At 45.6% G+C, this 14,446-nt stretch overlaps 1 protein-coding gene across 2 annotated transcripts in view; it reads left to right on the top strand.

Annotated features, from left to right (window-relative positions):
• The window catches only part of DOCK1 (dedicator of cytokinesis 1), a 1,163,810-nt gene that overhangs the window by 1,028,147 nt on the left and 121,217 nt on the right, over positions 1-14,446 (top strand). For both annotated transcript variants that reach the window (XM_085606236.1, XM_085606235.1), the window contains exon 46: positions 81-164. In XM_085606236.1, the coding sequence (XP_085462362.1) occupies positions 81-164 (84 nt within the window). The remainder of the gene's footprint in view (positions 1-80; positions 165-14,446) is intronic.

Genomic DNA, 14,446 nt, shown 5'->3' with positions numbered 1-14,446 from the left:
CATAGTTTGTTTTCATAACGAACATGTCATCGCATTCTGCATCCACACTATCTTAATATTCTTTTTTTCCATTTATTCAGGCTTTCTTTAATGACAAGTACATGCAAGAGCACCCAGAAGACCACGAAAAGATAGAAAAGCTAAAGGAGCTGATATCATGGCAGGTAAAAACAACTTATTGAAATTGTGTGGGAACTAAATGTCAGTGTAAATCAGCATATTATCACTTTTGACACAATCCTGGTATTTAAAGAGTTCATCACAGCTTTTGCATCAGCGTGGCCTTTCCACAGCTTAGGAGCACGCGCAAAAGGTCAGCTTTTCAAGTGTGACATATTTTGCCATTTGATAACTACAAATGCCACACTGATAATGACCCCGTTTCCGTTAACATTTTTTCAACATCATAGAAATGCAAAAAAAGAAAAAACTATTATGACCCAATGTGGTCCCGAATTTCATTTTTTAGGTATAAACAAATTAAATGCTTCAGTGACATGAGGAGGGAGGAGGTGTTTTGCCATTAAAACATTAAAAATGATTTTAGGCAGTGACTAGTAGTGGTGTTTGCTGTTTTCACATTGTGGGCAATGACAGACTGTACAGGTGCCTAATTTTGAATCATTTAGCCTGATTTTCCATATGGGCGAAAAGGATGCATTTAAAAAAAATAGTTATTAAAATCATTTCTTCCATTTAAGGAAATATACTTGACTGTTTGTTTGAACAAAGCGGCTTTCACTCTGAATAAGGTTACCTAATAATTTTGGACGTTTTATTGGATCTCTATAGTGTAGATCAAAGGGCAGTACATGATTTTAGAATCTGGTAAGAAGTGCATGTATCACAGGGGTATTATTTTATTACTAAAGATGTTGCTCCTCTCCCTGAAATGAATAGTCTTAACTAGACTATAGTGATATTTGGCACAAGTATCCAAAACTCTATGTTTTTAATTGCAAGATCTGCAGCAAGTGATTGCATTCCTTCATTTGGAGACTCGTGATATGATTTTACTTAGGTTGTGGCTGGTGTTAAGTGTCTGATATACAAGTTACAATATTTATTATTCCTCAAATCACTGACTTTATTGAACTACTTGCATTTAAAAACTCCGCCAGATTTCCTTGCCTCCCACATGAATGCAAATGCCTCACAATTTGAAATAAAGAGTGCTTCTGAGCCTCTGTTCCAGTAAAGGTCAGTGGGCCACTGCAAGAAACCTGATCTAAGTATATGCGTGCTTTTCAATGCTATTAGAAATGGTGCATCGCACGACAGTGTCCATATCCACCAGTAGAATTTCTGCTGCACTCAATTAAGTAACTCTGCAAACAATATTTATACTAAGGTACTTGCTGCTCAACTAGTGAATTCAAGCTGGCACAAATGCTCAATGGTTAGGCGGAGTTTTTGAAAGTTGTGCCTTGAGTCATTCGTTGTTGGTTTTGTTGCATTGTGATGTACTGCTTGCAGTCCTTTTGCTAGGTATTGAAAATGAATTGAACTGATTGAAGTAAAAGTGCCTTTTCCCTAAAATACAGATCATGCATCAGAGCAAATTTTACTGCCTCGTGTTCCGAGTGACTGGAACATCTCCAGTTCTACATAAGCCAGTCATCTTAAAATCAATTAGCAATGTGTTTAAACATCAACTAACATCAAATGGGCAATTTGAGTCTCGGACTTCAGGGTTCGCTATGAGAGAGTAAAATGATTGGACACCTTTTTTGATCACCCAGTTAAGTGACTGGTATACTTATCTGAATTACATTCTCAACCTCCTAAACTATATGCTGGGCTTCGAGAGGGCTCAGCGTCTGCGTAAACATCTGTAACTTGCCATAGGTACTTCTTTAATCCATTTTCAGGCTTGTTTCTCATATCTAACTATAGCAGACAGAACAGCCAATTAGGAAAAGATGTATTTATGGACATACCAGGGCCTGTCGCTACCACATTGTTTATCTTCTTAGGATCCAAAATATCTCTCACCATTTCTATTAATAGGCAATCTCCTGCTCATCTCATATTATTAGTGAACCTGTAAGCCTATTAATGTAAAGTAAAATGAGGCCCAGGCTAGAAAAGGAAATCTATGGGCTGAGATCTGCGAGCAGGTAGATTTAAGCTTATGCTCATTACACAAAAGAACACAGCAGAAATGCCATTTTCCACATGCACATCTATACCCTTTGTTCGTCGGAAAGTAGCTTCACTGGATTTTGGTAAGTTGTGGTGCTCTTTAAGCAAAAAACATCCCTCTGCCGACAGGAGGCTAAATCAACTCTCAAGGTGGAGCAACGACCCACCTGAAGTTTAGGTACACAATGCACAAAATGCAGAGGCACACAAAGAAGTCCAGATACTGTACAACTGGTTTCAACCAACCAAATATGCATAAAAGGAAGTCCATAAAGCTGTCTGTATTTTCCTTGGTAAATCCTTTATTTCATATCAAAACCGATTTACGAGATAAGCAGCCGACACGTGTTTCGTCCGAAAGTACTTTCTTAAGGCTAAGCTCAATAGTAAAGAATTTTCAGTACTTCAAACTTTTTATTCTGTATATAGTGTACCACACCCGTATTGTGGGTGCATCACCTGTAGCAGAAAGAATCAATGGAAATCACTTGAGCTACATTTCGTATAAGTTCGAACAGGTCTTGATACACCTGCGTTCAAGGCCAGTCTGCAAAATAAACAGTCCCGACGACAAGGACTGTTTATTTTGTACTATGGCCTAATAATAATAAAAGCAGATTTCCTAATATGCTTTTGTGTAAGGTCTGGATTATTTGGAGTTCTGACTCACACTGTGGTGTCAGCATCTGCGATATGCTGACAGAACATTTTTTTTTTTTTTTTTTTTTTTTTTTAAACCTTTATTTTCAAAAGTCAGGACACAGCTATTCAGCCGACAACCCGGAGGTTCGGCAGCATCGATATATAGAAACAGAGATGCGTCCCCAGTACCGTGAAAGGAGAAGTGCAAAGGTTCAATTTTAAGTAAACACAAAAACACACAACAAACCCCAGCAAGGCAAGAACACTGAAAGCCCATGGTGAAGCCCCCCAGGGGAGGCCGGACCCCACTCATCTACCAGTTACAGTACAGTGTAAAGAGGAAGAAGGGGGACAGCAGAGGCCAAAAAAGTCCATAAACCATACTGAGCTGGAAAGAAGGTTAGGAGGAAAGCTGTTCCTCGGGAGGATCCAGATCCGGGGCAAGACATATTCCCCCCCTGTATTGATTCCACCGCCCCCAGATGGCGTGCCACTTCCGGGGGCGGCCTCTAGCGCAATAGACCGTCTTCTCCCTTAACATACTCCAGTCCATATTTTCTTTCCACGCGGTCAATGTGGGGGGCCCCGCGGAGCCCCACAATCGCGCGATATCTCTCTTAGCGACCATGTTGCCCAGAGTCACCCATTGGGTCTGCGCCGCATTATGATCAGTGGGCCCCCAGACATTCAGGAGACAACACCGCGCTTCCGGCTGCATAGCAATGCCCGTCACCTCCCCCATCACTGCATGGACTCTCCTCCAGAATTCCGTGATGACACCACATTCCCAAATGATATGCAGGAAAGTACCCACCATACCACATCCCCTCCTGCATAGGCCGTCTTCCGAGAATCCCATGTGAACCAGCCTTGGCCCCGTCACATACACTCGATGCAGTATTTTAAGCTGCACCAGCCTCAGCCGCGACGGGATCGCAACCTCCTTAGGAGAGGAAACAGCAGACTGCCAATCCTCGTCATCCAACTCGAGGCCATCCCTAGACCTCTGGTCCCTCAACCCCAGAAGCATATCCGCCCGGACGTTGATCAGTTTCTTATAGATGAGCGAAATCGTGCTCTCGGGCATATGGCCATCCAGGACCCGGTCCTCCAAAGGAGAGGACTCAGGCACCTTCTCACCCTCTATGAGGACTGATCGGAGGGCGTGACGCACCTGAATATAGCGGAAAAACTCAGATGGCCCCAGCTCATACTCCTTCTGCAACTCTTCAAAGAACTTCACCCTCCCCTTAATCAGGACATCTCCGACCCTGGAGATGCCGATCAAGTCCCATTTGTCAAAGCCTTTTGTGTGCCAAAGCCGACCCAGTCTCTCAGATTCAAACAGCGGGGTAGCGAGGGTGAGCCTATCCTTCCAGCCCAGCGAGTCAGTTGCCATCTTCCACACTCGCACCGCCACACCAGTGGGCCCCGTGAGGGACGAGTCCAGGGACCGCGAATACAACACCCTGTAATAGTTACCATCACGCAGCAACCACCTGTCCATGGCATACCCAGGGCTGAGGGCAGGGCCATAAAACCCATGATTAATCGCACTCAGCTGGGTGGCCCAATAGTACCGTCGGATGTCTGGGAGCGCAATGCCCCCGTCGTACCATGGAAGCGTCAACTTTGCAATAGCTATTCGCGGCCGCCCATCCCAAAGCAACGTTCGTTGGAGGCCTTCGACCTCCCGAAAGTATTTGGCCGGAACCCAGTCCAAAGTATTCTGCAGTGCGTAGAGGAAGCGGGGAAGCGACATCATTTTGAACAGGGCCGCACGCCCAACGAGGGAGAGCGGCAGCCTCCGCCAGCCTTCAACATCCCGCCTCAGGCGTGCCAGGGGGGGAGCAGGTTCTTCTCATATTGCACAGCAGAGTCCATGGAGATAAAAATCCCCAAATACACGAAACCCTGCTGAGCGACCTGTATCGAACATGTTCTAGGGATCGGTGGAACCTCGCCACTAAGAACATACAAATACGATTTACTCCAGTTGATAACAAGACCCGAGTTCCTACCAAAAGATGTGAGTACGTCACAGACCACTATAAGTGATTTCTTGGGTGAGGCAAGATACAGCAGGATATCATCGGCATAGAGCGAAATACGGTCCTCGTGTTCAGGCGACCATCTAAGGCCCCGTATATCCGGGTGCCAACGTATCCACGCAGCCAGCGGCTCAAGGGCGAGGGCGAACAACAAAGGCGACAGGGGACAACCCTGCCGAGTACCCCTCCCAAGCTGAAACGGAGTCGACGCCCGACCATTCACCACCACACTCGCAAGTGGCCCCTCATACAGCAACCTCACCCAACTCACAAAACCATGGCCAAAGCCGAACTTGGTCAGCACGGCCCACAAATATGCCCATTCCACCGTGTCGAATGCCATCGTGGCGTCAAGAGACGCCACAATAGCTGGTTCACGCAGTGTGCCCGCCCTGGCGATTACACCATGAAGGCGCCGAAGATTTAACGCTGTGTTTCGGTGCGGGATGAAGCCGGATTGATCCGGGTGGACCAAGTCACCGAGTACCCTAATCAATCGGGTCGCCAGGATTTTAGCCAGAATTTTCGGCTCTGCGTTAAGAAGTGAGATAGGCCTATATGAGGCGCACTTATCTCGGGGTTTGCCCTCTTTGTGTATAACCACAATCGTCGCCAGTCGCTGGTCCAACGGGAGGGTCCCACTCCCCCGCGCCTCCACAAACATGGCGCGCAGGTGAGGGGCGACCCTATCCGGAAATAGCTTGTACAGGTCGACCGGCAAGCCGTTCGGTCCCGAGGCCTTGCCCGAGTTTAACGCGCGGATAGCCCCCGCCACCTCGTCAACCGTTATGTCACCATCTAGATCGTCCCTATCTATATCGGAGAGACAGGGCAACTCGATATCACGGAGGAGGTCAGACGAGTCCTCGGGCGGCCTATCCGACACTGAGGCATAAACCCTACAGAAATAGTCCGAGAAACACTGTACAATCCGCTCAGGTTCCACAATCGCCTCTCCCCTCTCTCCCGTCAACTCTGGCACAACTCTATTGACCCGTTCTTTTTTGTCCAGCCAAGCCAGGAGTTTCCCTGCCTTGTCACCAACATCATACAATCGGCCCTGCTGTTCCCTACTGAGGGTCTTAGCGGCGTTCGTCACCAGGTCCTTATACTCAGCTTGCTTCAAGCAAAGCTCATGCAGTGAGGACTCTGTAACCTCCTCCTCCAGCGCTCCCTCCAGAGCCGCGATCTCCTCCTCAACCTGCAGAACCTCGCCATCTCTCCGCCGCTTGGCAGCTACTACTAGGGAGAGGGCTTCCCCTCGGAGCACGGTCTTAAATGCTTCCCACAGCGACACTGCCGAGTCCACGGATCCCTGATTATCCTTGAAAAAATTATCTACTTTCTTTACCAGCGCGCTGCGCATCTTGGGGTCTCGGAAATACCACGGGTTGATAGGGGCCACCCTTCTTCCTCCCTCCCGACCTAGATCCAGCCGGATCCACACTGGCGAATGGTCAGATATACCACGCGCCATGTGCCTCGCCTTGGAGACCAATGAGGCATGCGCAGCCAGAGTGAGTAGGTAATCAATCCTGGAAAGACTACCATGTGCCCCGGAGTGGAACGTGTATTGGCTCTGTGTGGGGTGCCGGAGCCTCCAGCAGTCTATCAGGCCAAGCGTGTTTAGGAAGTCTGGGAGCCACTTCTGAGCCCCCCCTGTGTCTCTGGGCGGGTATCTATCCAGCAGGCCGGAGCCAACAGCGTTGAAATCACCTCCCACCACAAGCATACCCCCCGGGAGATCCAGCAGGGCCCTACTCAGATCTGTGAACGTGGAGGCCTGCAGGGCCGGCGGGACATAAACCGAAACTAAAACCAAAGTTCTTCCTTCCCACCGCCCCGCCACCGCCACAAACCTCCCCCTATCATCAACAATGGTGGAGTCCACCTCAAATGGTAGCGAGGCTCTGACTAGGATGCCCACACCCCTGGACCCAGAGGAGAATCCCGAATGTGCTATGAATTTATAACCCTTCCTATTCAGAGCATAGCACGTATTACCTATAAGATGCGTCTCCTGCAGCAAGGCAACATCCGGCATTGACCGTTTCAAGAATTGCAAAACAATCCCACGCTTAATGCGATCCCCCAAACCATTAACATTCCAGCTTATAACACTTAAACCCCTACCCCCCATCCTCAAACGTAAAGAGGCCCACCCCACTCCCGAAGAGCCACCATGGAACAGTCCTGGAAAGAATCACCATGCCTTGCAGAAATAAACCCCCCAACAACAAACCCAAAATCTCAGAAACCCCCCCCACCCTGCACCCCTGCGGCAGCTTACAAAGCCCCCCCAACTTGCAGTGTGCCTGTCGCCCCACAAAAACCCCAAAAATCTACAAAAAGTACCCTAAGGGAGGAAAAGAGCACCCCTCGTCCTCCCGCCGCCCTCCGCATTGACTGCACTCTATTCAAGTCTTCAAATATAGCCAAATCGAGTCAGACCGCCTCCGAAAAATCAGCCCTGCCCATCCCGGCCACTGTCCCCATCCTCGGCAATGTCCTCCCCCGTCCGTCGCCGGGGCAAAGCGTCCAGCCATTCATCGGCCATAACAGGAGAGTCAAAGAAGAATGTCCGATCTTCGTGCACCACACGTAGTCTGGCAGGGAAGAGCATGGCATACTTCAGATCCCTCTCCCGGAGCCGCCTCTTCACCCCCAGAAAGCCCTGTCTCTGCCTCTGCACCTGCTGGGTGAAGTCTGGATAGAAATTCACCGACGCGTTCTGGAAGGGGACCGGGCCCGTCACCCTCGATGCTTGCAGGATAGCGTCCCGATCTCGAAAATGAAAGAGCCGAGCGACGATCGGCCTCGGTGGGGCACCCACCTTGGGCCTCCCACCCGGCACTCTATGGGCCCTTTCAACCGCAAAGAACTTTCCAAGACCCTTAGGCTTCAGACGATTAAGCACCAAGTCCTCGACAAGCAGGTCAACCGAAGCCTCATCCGAGGACTCCGGGACCCCGATGACGCGCACGTTGTTGCGCCTGGCCCGGCTCTCAAAATCCTCCAGCCGGCGGGCGGCGAGATCACTCTCGGTCCTCAGCTTACGAATCTCGATCTGCAGTTCCGTGACATCGGTGAGGCCCGTGGTCTTGAGGTCCAGGGTCCTAACCCGTTCATTCGTTTTGCCCAAGTCCGCACGGATCAGGTTAACATCCACCAAGATGGCATCCACCTTATGCGCCAGGGCATCAAACTGTCTCCCAATCGAGGTCTGCATCCCTTCGAGCGCGCCCATGACATCCTGCAGTGAGAGCTCCGGGGCCAAAGGCGAGGCCGCCTTCTGGGTATCCGGCGACTGGCTCGACCCACTCGGTGATCCCTTCTGCAGAGCATAGCGGTCCATACTATTGACTTGGGTATAGGCTCCCCGCCTGGTAGACTTAGCCTTCAGCCGATCCACCTCTGCTTTGCCCGACATGGTTGATACCAAGCAGGTCGGTTCAGATAAGACGGGTCCCTCTCAATGAAAGGAATCAGGGGTGATCAGTTCTGCAGTGGGCCACCAGAGTAGCCTGCAGAGCGTCCATAGGGTAATAAAGCCACCAAGAGCTCTCCAGGGGCAGGGCTGACAAAGGGAGAGAAAGCGAAAGTGAAAGGACGGGGACCTCCGTCCGACAGTTCACACCTCGCCTGGCCGTTGTTGTTCAACTAGAAGTCGGGCATCCTGCCAACTCTAGCCCCTGGCATCCCTCGGAGATAGGCCGCAATCTTCCGCCAGGCATAAGTCCGGTTCCCGGTGGGCGATCCGACCGCGGGTAGCATCAATCGCCTCCCTGACCGGTCATCCACACGATGCCATGCATACCGACAGGATTAGAGACAGGATAGTCGACGGAGGGCGCGAGGGTCTCGGGAGTTCAGAGCTCACGCGGCCATCTTGGTCAAGCGCTAGGCTCCTCCCCCGACAGAACATTTTTTAACTTTATCCTAATCAGTGATCCTTCTCTAAAGACATGCATCTGTCATACGGTTAGATCACGGTGCACCCTGCATGAATGACAAATGCTACATCTGCAAAAGAAGAAATATAAGATTTATAATGGATCCCACTTCTTCAGGATATATGTAGACTTGGCAATTCCAAAATGATTGTTTACTTGCATGAGAGAGTGACCTAAACAAAATCCAGAAATGAAAGCACCTGAACATCACTGATGTATAGATGTTAATATCATAATTCAATATATGAATCCCAGGACTATAGAAGGGCAAGGAAAAGTGGTATATTGTGGAGCAATGTAGTCCACTCATGGGCAATAACAAATCCTCAAGAAAAAAAATTAAACTAGTCATGAAGGAATTGCTTACATTAGAAGGCTATATTCTGAAAGGAAACTGAAAATGTAGCATTCCTAAAGACATAAAGAAGGGGGCACTGTTGAACATAGAGTTCCCTGACCAAAGTCCTAAATTCTGACTTTGTGATTGATAGGTAGATTGAGAAATGCCTCAATAAACTGAGACACACAAAAGAGCGTAATCACCCAGAGCACTAATACTAAGGACTTTCTTTGGATGCAAGACCTTTTAGATCACAGATGCTGCTTTTTAAACCTCTAATTAAAATAATGCACAAGGTGAAAAATTAAGGAAATGGTTTACATTTATTTTACCACTGAGATTTTGTCCTTTTCTTTATTCAAAAGAGGCTCATTCTGCGTTTTGTCCCCTTTTACATCTAGCAGTCATCCTCCATTAATGATTAATTTGAAGTGGATGAATGTAAAAACAAACCTTTAAATGTTGATCTCAACAAAATTTGGAAAACTGTTTTCAGACATATTGAACAAGACTCCTAACTGCTCTTTTGAATGTAATTCTCTGTGGCTTGTTAACCATACTTGTTGCTGTTTTTTAGGTTATTTGACTGTTTTCAGAGCAGTTTTTAATAGCTAAACTAACACTGCTTTTAAATAACATAAGGGATCTCAGGCTTAGCCAGTTAGTGCACATCCAGTTATTGATTACTCGTAAATAGTCTGGTAACAATTTCACATAAGTCAAAATAGCAATAGGGTGTCACTGAGTACCACAGCAATAGTTGTGAAAATCCAACTATTTCACTAGGATTGGGTAATGAAGTGTCTATAAATGAATTTTGAAGTGAGGTGCAGAGAAGTGTTCAACATTTGGCATACTACTTGACAAGACAATTGGTATGGGCTCAACTATATTAACGACTTTTGTAGTTCGGTGAGATAGAAAATAGAGATAATAGGTAATATAGTTCTTGGAAGTCTCTGGTACTTAGAAAATTTGAGATGATTATTTCATTTGCAGAAATTGAAGGTCAATCTGAGAAGACCAAGCAAGGAAACACAATGTTAATATGACTTCACAAATCCCCCATAACATGAAGGGCACAATGTTCTGGAAGGAAGTAAACATGTTTCCGTTAATAATACTTAACTAAAGTTCTTAGATATTGAGGTGTCACAAATGCATTTTGTAGTACAAAATGCTATTCACAAACCTAATTGTGGAGATTCCTTTGCAGCTTCACCTATACCTATATGTGTGGAGATCTCCTCCCTGACTTCAGTCTCCACCCAAATAGGTATACATTTTTGTAGTAAATGTGGAAGGGACACAGGGTACCGACTGGAAAATGGGGACTACTTACAAATAAAGGGGAGATGTTTAGGGGGAGTAAGTAGGGGTTTTTGGGAGAATCAGATAGGTGTTTAGAGAGAGACCTCAACCCAGTCACAAAAGAGTAAGTCCATAGCTATTCACAAACTTCACTTCAACAGCTACTACTGCCAAAAAGGGACCTAAAACAGAAGTAAAGTAGTCCAGCTCATACCTGGTGTAAGTCGAGTTCCACACATGGCCAACCACTGCTATTGCAACCCCTTCCAATAGAAACTAATGGAGTTGGGGGACATAAAATAAAATACCATACGTAATAATGATAAATTAAATTAAAATATTTTAAATAGTTAAACATTGAAGTAATTATAATCTAATGTTAAAAATAATCTATAAAAATAGTACATATTTTTTACTTAATAACAAAAAAATTAAGAGTAATTGTGCATTTAATCATTAATGTAGCAATATATTTTTAAAAACTGTCAGTAAATTACTTTTAATAAATTATGTACATCACTTTTAATAAAGCATGATAACAATTTTTTTATTTTACTTAGGTGGAAATTTATTTTTTAATTTAAAGTTCCGAAATATAATTTCCATTTGATTTATTATATTTACATTATGTATTTAATTCAAAATTAGGTTGCTAGAGCTGCAGCAGGTTTTTAATTTAGTTCTAATTTAATATATATATAATAATTTACATTAATTTTTATCATAAAATATTGTAATATTTTTAGAGTTTTATTTTTAAAAATGTTTCTTATACCTTTCTGTAGGGGGGACTCTACAGTCTGTCAGGAAATTTCTACTTCTCATCAATGTGTTGTCCTTTCTTTCTTGATACTCTTGTGATTGGTGGAAGAAACTATGTATACTTAAAGATGAGATAGAAAGTGCATGGTTCAGTGGTTGCCCAGGCAGGCACTGAGGCATGCTGTTTTAAATTTTCAAGTCCAATTGGAGGAAGCAGAGGCAGAGAATGGGGCATATAAAAAGAGAAGATGGTGGAAAGGTAGAAGGACAGTGTAATAAAAGTGGGACACGGTAGCTCGTTCAGGAGGCTACGTGATCTTCCGTGCTGCATATGACCTGCCTGCAAGCGTTAAAGGGATTGAGAAGGAGGCAGGGGATATTCAAAACAATCCGTACCAAGTATTTAGATATAATATGGGGGCAAAGAACATGGTTTAGGCCTACATAATTGAGAGAATTTCTTTATGTATAGACCTATAACGAGATATAGAAGCACAGACAGTAAGAGAGGACATAACCTGGCCATGATTTAGACATCGGGGAACCCAGTATCCTAGTTAGTGGAACTGAATGATTATCATATTATGAACCATTTTAGTCCCTTCTCTAGCAGTTGAACATGGCTTTAAGAGCGGTTCCACAATTTGTGTAGTAGCAGTATTCAGATGGAGTCATGTTTTGTTTCTTTTTAGGGAGGCCATGTGTGCACACACCATTTACCTAATCTAGCCATGGTAACACCATTGCAAGAGGAGAACAGTCTCAATATTTGAAGGCTAAGTATGAACATTAGTCACTGAGGATTAATCTTGAGTCTATTGGTTAATGCCCTTGAATGGTGTGACTGGCAGGGCAAAGATTAACAACTAGCAATGTATAATCTGCATAGAAACTATCCTGATTGCAGATGACATCACATCTAGCCACAGATGACATCCGATCCCACCTTGACCAAGGAAAAACGGTGGCTCTGATCCTCATCAACCTCTCAGTAGCATTCGACACAGTATACCATCACACCCTGGTCAAAAGATTTCACAGCATTAGAATCCAAGGAGGCGTCCTCAGTGGATCACCTCCATCCTCAAAAGGAGCACCCAGAGAATCTGTCTTCCGCCCTTCACCGTGGAAACCAAGAATACCATCTGCGGCCTCCCTCAAGGTTTGTCCCTCAGCCGCACCCAGTTCAACTCCTACATGACTCCCTTGGCCAACGTCATCAGATAGCTTGGACTGAACTTCATAACCTACACCGACGATACCCAACTCATTCTCTCACTATCAGAAGACCACCCTGCCACGCAACTTCCACAGATGAATGATGAACTTCACCGACTGGAGGAGAAACAACTGCCTACAACTCAACACTGACAAGACGGAAGTGCTTATCTTTTGGAATAACACCTCCCCATGAAACAATGCCTGGTGGCCCCCTCCGACCGTCCTCACCCGCAACCTCTGCATCATCCTGGACAGAAAATTCACCATGAAAGAAGGATCAATGCGGTCTCATCTGTCTGCTTCCTGACCCTTCGCAAACTCTGCAAGATTTGTAAACTGCTCCCCATCTACACCATCACACAGGCCCTGGTCCCTAGCCGACTGGACTACGGCAACCCACTCTACGTAGGAATCACCTCGAACCTCCTCAAGAGACTGAAAACCATACAGAACTCAGTGGCCAGAATCATCCTAGACCTCCCTAAATGGACCCACATCAGCCCTCCTGCTCAAGAGGCTCCACTGGCTCCCCATTGCCAGTTCAAGATGTTGACCCACACCTTCAAAGCTCTCCACAACCAGGGACCAGAATACATCAACTACTGGCTGAACTTTCACCTTCCCTCCAGACACTTGTGCTCCTCCTCCCTCTACCTCGCCCACACCCTACGCATCTGCCACAGCAACAGTAGAGGACATTCTTTCTTCTACCTCACTGTGAAGGCTGGAATGACCTCCCACTTCACCTACGGACCTCCTCATCCCCATGGAATTCAGAAAAGGACTAAAGACCTAGTTGTTCAGCTGAGCCCCCTGCAGCAGAACGCTCAGCATCTGGACACCCTCATGGGTCATTAACCGTGCTATACAAATCCTGATTGATTGCATAGGTGCTTATTTTGAATCCAAAAGATTTTATCAGATCGATGTGGATAAATATCGATATACAGTGGAAAGGGCCGAGCCATGGCCGAGCCATGGGCCACTTAACAGGGTTGTGGCTCAGCATCTAAACAACATTTAGAAGGCACAATCCTTTAGTGTGGAATGATGAGAACAGCTTACACCAACGGAAGGCATATTCTCAAATACCAGTTCTTGACATGCTTTCAAAGAGAACGCTGTGATCTATTGTGTTAAAGGCTGTGGGTGCGTGAATATAACCAAGGCATTGATATTCCTTAGGTTTACTTTGCTGCATAAGTAATCCATTATATGGATTGTGAACAGTACGCTCCCTTTATTTGATATAAAAAAAAATTGAGCTGTGTGAAAAATAATGATCACAATCTCATAAACCAAACTTAAAAAATATTTATTACTGCTTTTACATCTGAATTTAGAAGATACCTTATGACGTCTACAGAGTCAGCCCTCTCTTCTGCCATTCTGAGGTCACACATTTGTCGTTCACATACCAACTGTCTAAGGCGAAACATCATTGTGTTTTCAAAATGCAAAGTCTCCTGCTAGATAATCAAAGTCAAAATCTAGCCTAGCTTACTCTGAGTCTACATCCTATTAGGACTCCAACAGAGAGCCACTGTAAGGCATTTTAAAATAGACCTGCATTCTAAGGCTTTAGTCCTCAGCTCCACACTGGACAGTTGCAAATAGTTGATCCACCATGGGATATTACTGCTTTCTTTTGCCCAGAGTAGTGTTTATAATTCCTCTGTCCTTATTTTAAAGTGTCTGTAAAGTTATTTCTTTATATTTCAAGCTAACTGAATTGTGTTATCCGTGCTTTGCATTCCCCATCACTTTCATCAGGGTTTAATACTTGCAAGAAGCTAAGTTACCAAATAGTGAGACTTGTGGCATCTTACGAAAACACAGTGCCTTTCTGTCTAGCTAAACTTGTTGCCCCTGTACTTTAGGAGCTCCTATATAATGCATAAGGCCTTTACTCCTCCAAACTACTGTGGCAGCGATATGCACAGTGATATCTGTTATACACAAAGAATACTATTGATATCTGTTATACACAAAGAATACTATTGATTAACCTTACTGATAGG

This window comes from Triturus cristatus, chromosome 1_2, assembly GCF_964204655.1.
Source record: "Triturus cristatus chromosome 1_2, aTriCri1.1, whole genome shotgun sequence".
Taxonomy (NCBI): domain Eukaryota; kingdom Metazoa; phylum Chordata; class Amphibia; order Caudata; family Salamandridae; genus Triturus; species Triturus cristatus.
Note: the sequence above shows the minus strand (reverse complement) of the source record. Positions and strands in the feature narration are given on the sequence as shown.